This window comes from Scophthalmus maximus, chromosome 20, assembly GCF_022379125.1.
Source record: "Scophthalmus maximus strain ysfricsl-2021 chromosome 20, ASM2237912v1, whole genome shotgun sequence".
NCBI classification, from domain to species: domain Eukaryota; kingdom Metazoa; phylum Chordata; class Actinopteri; order Pleuronectiformes; family Scophthalmidae; genus Scophthalmus; species Scophthalmus maximus.
In genome coordinates this window covers 16487218-16498261 of record NC_061534.1, presented here as the reverse complement: position 1 = coordinate 16498261, position 11044 = coordinate 16487218, and the positions used below count along the sequence as shown (strand labels likewise).

Below are 11044 nucleotides of genomic sequence, written 5' to 3'. Positions count from 1 at the left end.
AAACCCACCACGTGGCAGTGTTGCGTGTTTCCTGTGACGGGCGAGCTGACTCTGCCGTCCGGTTGGCTGCAAGCAGGCGTCTGTCAAACAGAGCGCACGCCCCTCGGTCCGCGGTCTGTACATCTTGTTCTCCTCCCCGTCGTGTGCTTTGTGATCACAATATAAGCGGCAGTCGCACTGCGTTTAATAGCTTCCGTTTTCAGACTGTGGCTTCACTAACAGGGCTTTACTTTCACAGACGACTTGTCCGTCTTTCTTCGGGGAAGGTTATCGGACATATTTCAGATGTCTGCAGCATGTGCAGGTTTTCTCTGCCTTAAAACATCTGCAGGGGCTGGCCGAAATAGTGGCTGCGGCAGCTAGCTGTGGCGTTTCCGGTGGCCGCCACAGCAGCCACTGCATTTTCAGCTGTTCATGGCATCTGCCACTGAAGCTGCTTGCTTATCAGCCGTACTTAGACACCACTGACCACGATTATGGACTTGAATTTTCATCTGTAAATCCTTTGCCTAGGGTTGAGTGTTTGTCATGTAAGATGTCAAGAAAATGCCACTGCAGCTGCTGTGTGTGTGTGTGTGTGTGTGTGTGTGTGTGTGTGCGCGTGCATGCGTTTAAACTTTCATACACTAAGTAAGAAGAGCCAGATCATGTAAGGCTTGACCATCCAGCCGTTGTAAACTGCAGATGACCAATATCAGATATGGACCTCAAACATAGGCACAACACAAGGCTACTAGTCTTGGCTGGTTGGCTGGTCACTGGCTGCTGAGGCCTGCCACTGGAAAAAGGCCACTGTTTAGCTGCCTGAAAACCATGCGTATTCTTGCAGAGCAAATTCATTCTGGGTCCCAGGCTTAAGTAACAGGTTACATACAAGGAATTTGACTCAGTGTTATTAAAGGGCCCATATTGGACACCTTTCTGGTGTTTTATTTTAAGCTTTGGATATCCTTAAGAAGAGCGTGTCTCCGCTTTGGTTTGCCCGCTCCCTCACCGTCAGCCAGCGTCTCTGCCCCAGCAACAGCTCCACATCACGGGCCATGGACCGACACACATTACCGATGGATTTTGTATTAATATCCTTAGGAAGTCCTTGCGCCTCTTAAAAAATTGATGGATTGACTGTTTTGACACTTGTATGGTACTTAAAAAGCCCCTAGACCTTAATTATTATGAAAAATGTAGGTAGTGTCAGTGGGAGTGGTTGGCAGGTTGATTCATTTTCACGAGTGAAAATAATTTCCTTTAGAAATGGACAGATTTTCAGTGGATAAAATGTCAGAAAAGTCAAATAAGCTAATGTTAACATTTAAATTACTAGTTTTGCCTGAACAACAGTCAACCCCCCCCCCCCCTCCCCAATATTGAGTTAATTGTACTTATCCTATAGGAACATGACTAAACTACCAATGTCCTCATGCCTGAGGAAATAATGAAAATGCAATGCCCTAGTGGAGGTTAATAGGGGTCCAACAACAAAGTCCCAAGGTCTCCTGGGGGATTAATAACACCATGCTTGAACATACTCCGACAAGCTGCAATTCTCCAGAAACATCTGAAACAACTTGTGTGCAAAAAGAGAATTTTTCCAGTAAATGAAAAACTTTCATAGAGCAACTCTATGACCATGAATTGTGCTGCTGTAATGCTGAAACTGAAAGAAAGACAAGGGAGGCAAACAAAATCCTAAAAGTTGGATTTATTTAAATGATAAAAGAGTGATCAATACAGTGAAAAGTATGGCAGAGATGAAACACTCGACAAATATACAAAATATAAAGCCATAACATTTAGAAACACTAAATATTAAATATTGCAATTTGAAATATAAACAATTTCTCCGATTTTTCTATTCTACATTTACAATGCACATAAAGTAAAATAGAATGCATAATAATCATAAATGAATCTTCTACACAGTACATAATGCGGGTTGCCCACCAAGAGCAGGATTGGTGGTTCAATTCTCAGCTCCTCTTGTCAATAGGTCAGCGTGTCCTTGGGCCAGAAACGGCAACCCGAAATACAGATGGTGAGACCAGCACCTCGTGTGGTAGCTCCCCAACTTTAGAGGGCGTGTTAACTGAAGTGAAATTGGAAAGTGCTATGGATAAATGCATATATTTAAGTTGATTACCTTTCACACTCAACGAAATCTAGACCAGGGGAGATATGATAATGGTATTAATCAGATTATTTGTGAGAAATATAGCGAATCCACGAGGAGGACTGCTTTGGGACTTCAAAGCTCATCATTTTTGCATCATGTATTTAATCGCTAGAAACAGACCTCCCTTTCAGCATTTTTCCCATATTGCTCTGTCCAAGTTGGAGCTTTCTTGCTGGAGCAGATGGAGCTTAGACGCCTAACTCAGGGGCTGCAGATTGAAGGATCATACCAATGTCAGTCTAGACTTCAAAAGTTATTATTTCTGGTACAACTTCACCTACTTTCAAGGTGCACGTAGAATGGAAGTCGAACTAAAGGGACAAAACTCTACATATACTTGGGAGTTTAAAGTGTAGTTTAACAACAAAGGTGAATTATATCTGGAGTTTTGACCCTTTAAGTCCCGACTATAGTTCAGCAAACCTCCTCTAACTCGACTTCTCTAGCTCGAGGGCGACCCAAAGATATCACTGGGCATCTTCACCCTGCTCTTCTTTACGCTGAAAGCTCATATTGTGCTTTTTCACCAGTTCAGCATAGAGGCCGTCTCTCTGGAGCAGCTCGCCGTGACTGCCCTCCTCCTTTACCACCCCTTCGCTGAGGACGACTATATGATCGGCCTTTTCCACAACGCTCATCTTGTTGGAAATCAGCAGCACGGTGCAGTTGTTGGTTTGGTTCAACAAGGCTTGGTGGACCTGTTAAGTACAATCATGACCTGCTGTTATATGTAGAAAAGAATTGAGAGTAAAGATTTGCAAAACACCAACATTCCCTACCTGGTATTCATTCTCTGTGTCCAAGTCACTGGTGGCGTTGTCCAGTATCAGAATTCTGGGACGTCTGATTAAAGCTCTAGCAATGGCAATGCGCTGCTTCTGGCCTCCGGCCACCTGGCCTCCCTTCTCCCCGGCATCTGTGCAACAGAACGACATGTACTTGTACGTCCTTCGGGAACGATAAGTGTGTTTTGCATTCGGCAAGACCACAAGGTCAGAGTCCTTTTGGTTTTTAAAGAAATTCAATTAAATTCATCGACCCCTCCGTTCACCACGATGAGCAGGATTTCTGCAGGGATCACAGTTTCATTTAAGGCTGTTTAATACCTTTTTAAAAACCACATTGAATGCAACTGAATAAGGGACAATATTGTCTGAATAATTTTTTACTATTTTTCAATACTTCTCAGCAGCAAATAACTTTATTTATTTAATGACATAACAGGTTTGTTTGAAGCAACCTGGATCTGGATTGGTGGCAGAAAACTGATGGATGGATTAACCGAGAAAAACATTTTCAATACATTTTAGTTCATTAGATTTTTGCTCAAACCTGCTAGAGCCCTGGTTACTGTAACTAGCAGTAGTGGAAGTGCTTCCTAAGGTCTGTTTGAGGAAACTTCCTTCCATAATTGAGTCATTTACCATTACAGGCATTAGTTCTATTTTTGTGCAAACGTCTCAAAATTTAAAATTAACACGAACAATCATTCAGAAATTCTTCCAGAAAGTAAAAAGAAAAAAAAACCTCTGAACCTGTGTCATATTGATTTGGCAGCCCCAGGATGAACTTGTGTGCGCTGGCCAGCTTGGCGGCATTGAACATCTCCTCATCAGACGCATCCCTGCAGCCGTACTTGATGTTTTCCCGCACAGAGCGAGCGAACAGCACACAATCCTGGCTCACGACGGCGATCTGTAAATGAACAGGATGAAGGGGGAAAGGTCGGCGGCTGTGTAATTGTCAAGAGTTGGAACCAGATTAGAACATTTCAATGAACCGTGCTTCACCTTCCCTCCATCATCATCATCTGGGCTACTTTAATTACATTTTTTAATGTTCTGATCTCAGCTGCAGAACTGAGATATTTGCCATTTTGAATTTTAATAAATGTGTGCAGTTTGAGGACTTTATGGAGTCAATACCTATTATATATAATTACATGTCAATGTCAGCTTAATGCTCAAAGTTTTCTTATGCAAAATGCCAAACATATCAATGACATATTGCTACTGTTACACACCCACCTTGTCATGTAGCCACTGGTCTGTATAGCTCTGCAGAGAGTTCCCATCCAGTAGGATCTCCCCTGCTTGGGGTTGGTAAAGCCTATCTAGCAGCTTGACACAGGTGGACTTCCCTGATCTGTTAAGCCCAACAAGCGCAGTGACTTGGCCTGGCTTTACCTCCAGACACACATCCTGGTGGAAAAGAGTTAAACCTGTATAGAGAATCATTTAAAATTGTAAATATCATACACGCAAAGAGGTTAACATTAATGTGCACATACCTTGAGCACAATATCCTTTTCGTCCGTTTTGCCAGAATATGAAAATCTAACATTTTTGAATTGAATGTGTCCCTCAATATTTGAGGGCGCCAAAGTGCCCTCTTGAGGAACAAGAGGTTTCCGATCCAAATACTCAAATATCTTTTCAGAGCCACCAATCGCCTTCTTCACCGCTGGGTAATAATGCATGACAGCCTGGAAGAGAAGTACCAGAGAAGGTCAAGCAAAACTGGACATCTTGTGATAACCCAGTGGGATGTTGCTTGCAAAAAAGAATAGCTGTAAGCTTCTTGGCATGCAGCTCACCTCAACTGCGGAGGCAAACTGTAGCTCAAAAAGGACGAATGACACTAAGTCTCCACTGCTGACGGTCCCCCTGGTCACCAGATTCCCTCCATAGTACAGAATACACACCTTCAGGGTCAACGTGGTCATCTGGGAGAGCATAAAAAATACCATATAAAATGTTCACGTTAAAGAAAAGACAAAAATTATTCCACTTCCACGTCAGGGCACGGCCACAAGATCTTATGGTCTCAATGGCAAATTTCACTTCTTTAGAATATCATGTCAGCAACCTCTAGGTGACACTGCAGACATTACTACATGCAATTATTCTCAAGGTTTAAGGGGCAGTGAGTGATATTGGAGAAATATTGTTTGTTGCTGATTGTTTGACAGCACTGATCGGGGCTCAAACCCGCAGCCTTGGGTATGGGTGACAGACGCCACAAGGCCAAAACCCGAGTCGTAGCGTTTGTTGCTAGCACGTCTCTTAAGGTGTCGGAGAGTGATGTTTTTCAAACTGCACACAGTGTTGTGTTGTGTGGTGCGGTCCACACCATTTTTTTGTTTTCAATTTACAGAGCCAGGGCTGTGCTGGAAAAACTTAATTTTTTTTCCAGGCCCACACAGATCCGACAGCTAGCGGACCATGAGGACACCTTCACTGAATTTTACAAAAATCGCTTAATGCCCCTTTCACTCCTGCTAATATGCTCGCAGACAAAAACAAGCTTGGAAATATCCGCAAAAACACAGATCAGTTTTCGACTCACGCTGTTGGCCCACGTAGAGGCTGCATAGGCAAGTGCTTCCTTTTTGTTTAGGGCGTAAGTTTCCTCCAGGTGCCGCCTGTACCGCTCTGTCTCACCGTCCTCATTGGCAAAACTCCTCACTGTCTTAATGCAGGAGAAGGTCTCTGTGGCCACCTGGTTGGCCTTAGCCAGTGACTCCTGCACCTTTACAGCAATAGTCTGAAACATGGATTGCAATCACAAAATAGGCAGAATTTTGTGATGATAATTGTACCTCCACTGGAAATATTGTTGGCAGAATTTGTTTCATCACGTAATTCAAGGGGGATTTTTTTTTCTTGAAGAACATTGGAAATTTGGGACGGACTCATGTTTACCTGGTGGAAATGTCCTGTAAGTTTGGGTATGACCCAGACGATCGGCAGTCCCATGCAAGTGAGCAAGGTCATTTTCCAGGACTGTCTCACCATGAAGCAGAGGAGGAAGCCGAAGCGTGCCGTGTACCACATCACGAGGCTGAGTTTCTCACTGAGCGCCTCGCTCATATCGTTGGTATCCGTGGTGATGCGGGACACCAGTACACCTGAGAGGAGAGTTGAGCATTAGTTTTCCTCAAAGGAGTAAACACAAATTATTTGAAGAGCTGTTAGGAAAGTCAAATAATCAGGGAACTGAGGTTGTCTTTGATAAAAATAAAAATAAAAGAATACACGCCAAGGGCGAAGCATGGCCGACTGTAAATAACGTGCTTTCAATTAAAGTGCCCATATTGTCAAAATTGAGATTTCCTGGCTTTTTTCATAATAAATAAGGTCTAGGGACTCTGTAAGTACCGTAAAAGTGTCAAAACGGTAAATAAACAGAGAAATACACACAGCCTGCATTCAGAAGCTGCTTTTTTAACGATGCCCCAGGACCTCCGTATAATTGTTATGTCATAGCATCGCAGTCACTGCCCTCAGCCTTGCCCCATGCGCTCACCTGTCATTCCGTTGCTGAGCTATTAACAACACAAAAAAAATCAGAAAGCTACATCCTTTTACAGGATTCCAAAGGATATTAATACAAAAGACCACAACTAACTTGGAATTATTTTACTGTTGCAAAAATTCATCGGTAACCTGTGTCGGCTGCGGCCCACGACGTAGAGCTGTTGCTGGGGGAGAAACGCCGGCGTCTCTGCCCCAGCAACAGCTCCACGTGAAGTCAGCTTGTCCAGCTTCCAGTTCCTGAGCAGATCACTCTGGTGTATTCTGCCTCGCGGGCCACCGCCGACACCGGTTACCAATGAATTTTGCGTTGTCGTGGAGCAGGGAGATAGTTTCTCCAGGGAAGAAGCTGCCTCGCTCCGGGACATCACGGTCAGAGCCGGCTCTGAGCTAGGTGAATACACACATGGTAAACAGAGAAGGTTGGCCTGGCCATGCGACCAAGCAGAACAGAGGCTCATAACATATTAATTAGATTAGATTGATTAGTTTCTTTGCAGAGCTCCTAAAAAAGAGCTATAAAACCATATTGAGATGTTTTTTGGTCCTAAATAAAAAAACAAATATATCTTCTTAAGGATATCAAAACTTCAATTAAAACACCAGAAAGGTGACAATATGGGACCTTTAAACACAAGTGGAATGCACTGTGTTTACGAGATTTACCTGTAGGATTGGCATCAAAGAAAGCAATCTCCTGTTTCAGCACAGCCTGGAAGACGACTCCCTGCACTGAGTTGTGTATGTGGCTCATGGTGAAATTGTACATGAGGTCACCTACAAACTCAAGGACAGCACTGGAACAGAAAACCGCATTACAGTGTTAAGTTTACAAAATATCAGTTCAGCTATATTATTACACTACCATCACAAATTCAAATTTGCAAAAAAAAGGGAAACAATGAGTTATCATTAAAGATAAATATGATTTAATTTCCACTCATTGTAGCCATAACCTTAAAACTAAAAGTTATGCCAGATAGATGACTCATTTTCAATTTGCCTAAATGACTACCTGAAAAGATATTGCTCTTTCCTAACGAACACGACAGGGGATAGACATCCAAGCTTAACAAATTCTGTTTGTTAACAGTTTATAAAGGTTACATTACCTGGCAATGGTCATTAGTGTCATGATTGTGATGGCCTCTGTGAATGCATCTGGCGCTTCTTCATTAATGATCCAGTCGGTCACACGGCCACTGTACTGAGGAATAGCCATCTCGCCTGAAATCAGAATCGGATATATAATCACAATATTGATCTCTGGTGAAGAGAGACTGTCAAATGTAAATGCTGCTAAATTGACCTTAAGATTCAAAAGAGAAAGACAACCCATAGCTGAAGCAACCATTGACACATATTTGCCAACCAGTGTGGTTTCATTTATTATCAGTTATACTGTAGCTAATTAAGTTATCATTCATTTCTCCAGTACCAAGAGCAGGGCCAATAACGTCAGAGCTTATTGATACCATGGTCATTGATAATTTAGTTCCACGCCCCCTTTAATATTAGGTTTTGGTTCCCTGACAGAACACTATACAGAAATAAAAACACACACCATTTGAATTTGTCTCACTTACCATAACTGGAAAGGACCACAAGAAACAGCACAACAACAAAGCGCCAGCGATAGGGCAGCATGAATCCCATCAGTTTCTTCAGAGATGCTACGGTGTCCTGTTTGGGCTTCTCATTCTTAGAAGGCGTCTTTGTGTACAGAGACAAGATGTATTGACCCGAGGAGACCAGAAGAGATGACACGTACCGACTCCAGTACAGCCAAGCCACCACTGTCACAGCATAACCCTGCAACACCTGCAAAAACAGGTTTAACACGCAAAATCACTTACGGCTTCGGATGACTCTCACAAACGTAAGGATAACGAGAATATGCATTCAATTAACAGATGTGGCCACAGAGTTAAACAACATTTCAAATGGAGGACCTTTTGTGCTCCCTGTGCCAGATTTCCGACAAGCTTCATTTTGGCAAAGCATCATGGGCTTTGTTCTGGATCTGTCAGCTACTCCCAGCCCCTACAGCAAATCATGGTTTCAAAGCACAAGGGAGCACAACAATCAGCAAACACAGCCACCCACCCTTTCCCACGAGTGCCACCCCCACAGTTCCTCCATGGCGGACAGCCCCAGCATCCACAGCAGAGTGGTGTACACGGGGAAGTGGAAGCAAAGGACCCCTAAGCTTTGGAGGCCCTCGAAGCTGCTCATCCCCGGCAGGCTTTCAGGGTATTTGAGGGTGAAGGAGATGAGGAGACAGGCCCGGACCGCCCCTGATCCCCACAGGGCGAGGAATGGACGGGAGATGAGGATGGGCGAGAGCTGGGCCAAGCTGATGGCGTGTACCACACACACATCCAAGCACATGAAGAGCAGGGGGGAGAAGTAGCTCATTTTCTCCATAATGCACAGGCCCTGCAAAGGGATCAAATGAACACATTAAGTTATCTCTATTCTATTCTGTAGCTACATTAACTAGGCTCATAATTTGCAGATGTTAGTAAGTAAGATTTACATAGCACTTTTCACAAACAAGGAAGCTGTAGAAGCAAAAGAAAGCAGCATCATTTCATAGAAAGTGCGAAACAGAAGACACACACACACACACACACACACACACACACACACACAAAGTCCAGTAAAGTGCATGAGAGACAGATCTGGTGCGTCTGAACCTAACTTATTTACTTTTTTTTGCGTAGCAACGGGGAACCATTGGCTTAAATTCCAGCACTGTGGGTCTGAGTGAACTGGAGCCCCGAGAAGACAGCCTATTGGCTACTACACCACAATGATAAACGTGAAAGTGAAAGTGAATGCAAATATAATTCTGGAGAGTTCTAAACACATTCTAAAGTAAAATCAATGTTATTAACATGTAATTAACACAGATTATTTTTCAAAATGAGAGAGATTATGAAAAAAAAATTAAATTAAATTAAATCAGGCAGGTCGGCGGGAGGGCGGAGCCCCAGCGCCCCCTATGGGCGAGCCGCCACTGCCATATTCTGATATTCTGCATTTTACGTGACGTAGGTTTCTTTCACTTTGGAGCTGCCGGCGTCGCTGCTTTACTTTCATTTTCAACTGCACTGCTGATTTCTTTCAAACAGAAATACCACACACACACACGAAGGAATAAGCAAAACCTTCAAAAACAATATGACTATGCGAGTTGTTAAGCCACAGTCGATGCTAACTCGCAGGAAGTGCAGCAGCGTCAGCTAGCCAACTTGTAACTAGCAGCGCACGTTGCGACGCTTAAATCCAACTCACCTTCCCCCAGAGTTTTTTTTTTTTTTTTCAAAGTCGGCGCTCGGTGTTCACCCGGCGGGAGCTTGAAACGACCCCGATATTGTTCCGGACCAATTCAAAAAGGCTCAGTTTAATAACCAGAGTCCCATCCGGCTGCCAGTTCGGCGCTGAAGCCACAGTCGGCGAAGACGGTCGAGACTGAAACCGAAAGTAAGTTAACCGTTTATATTCTTTCTGTGCGGAAAGTCCCTCCAGCGCACTGCCACCGTGGGTGACGAGTCAAACACGATGGGTGTCCCGTTAGTAGTGCATTGTGTATTCCAAGTCCCGCTTTCATAAACTTACCTAAGAGAAGCAAAGAAAACAACGACAACACCGCATGTTACAGTAAATACAGTCAGTGGGTACACTTGGTAATATGAACTGAGTGGTGTGTGTGTGTGTGTGTGTGTGTGTGAACCTCCACTCGGTCCAGCAGCGACACCATGCGGCCGGAAGACGAAACTACAGCAGCGTCACGGGCTCACAGCCGCAGACATTTTTTGACTTGTCACAGTTCACAAGTTCATGATCTCCTTGACCCTCGAGAGGCATAAACCGAATATTGAATCCGAATGCTCTTTCTGTAGAAGCTCAGATGGAAATATCTCCCATTTGTATTGGAAATGGTCCTAAACAGACCGAGAAATTGCGTCCAGATGTCCTTGAGTTCATCCAATCTCATTTCATTACAGACTTCTCTTTTTGCTTTTAAGGATCTTTTTCTTTGGTGTAGCGGTGTCTAAAGACAGAGAAGGAAGGTAAGTATTTTATAGTTAATCTTTTATTTCTGCTTTGCTAAATATCACATCCACAAATGTGAGTTCAGGGGACCTAAACCATTCTTTCCTGTGTTTAAGATTGAAGTCAATGAATATTTGGACTCCATAAAATATTCAGAGCTGTAGAGCTCTGAAGACTGTGAAAATACATTCAACACTTGTGACCTCCCATGACTGATGCTGGAACTCTTCTAACTGTAGTGGATGCTATGAGTTGGACTGCTTATTGATTAGCCTTACTGGACTTTGTAAATTCACTGGGGTATGAATTGTTTGTTATTATTCATTTATTTATTGTGTTGTCGTTGTTTGTTTGTGTCTCTGTGTTATATGTATGTGCAAATGTCTTTAATAAAGTTATTGTGCCGTCCGCCATTGGACTGCACAACACCACAGCACCCACAGGCCAAGACTCAATCTAGTGCAAACTGCATTTTTATATCTTTATTGCACAACAG

At 43.4% G+C, this 11044-nt stretch overlaps 1 protein-coding gene across 2 annotated transcripts; it reads right to left on the bottom strand.

Moving 5' to 3' along the window:
• Positions 1–1697: 1697 nt before the first annotated feature.
• Positions 1698–9927, bottom strand: tap1 (transporter 1, ATP-binding cassette, sub-family B (MDR/TAP)). 2 transcript variants are annotated; one of them, XM_047329386.1, is made up of 13 exons: positions 9787–9927; positions 8593–8925; positions 8073–8307; positions 7599–7713; positions 7153–7283; positions 5875–6080; positions 5519–5716; positions 4767–4895; positions 4461–4655; positions 4198–4371; positions 3706–3865; positions 2950–3086; positions 1698–2868 (listed from the first exon to the last, which is right to left on the bottom strand). In XM_047329386.1, exons 2-13 carry the CDS (start codon positions 8911–8913, stop codon positions 2638–2640), a joined length of 2232 nt encoding a protein of 743 aa, XP_047185342.1. In that variant the 5' UTR covers positions 8914–8925; positions 9787–9927; the 3' UTR covers positions 1698–2637. The 2 variants fall into 2 exon arrangements, with proteins under 2 accessions (XP_047185342.1, XP_047185343.1); XM_047329387.1 differs by lacking the exons at positions 8593–8925; positions 9787–9927 and adding an exon at positions 8439–8564.
• Positions 9928–11044: the final 1117 nt, after the last annotated feature.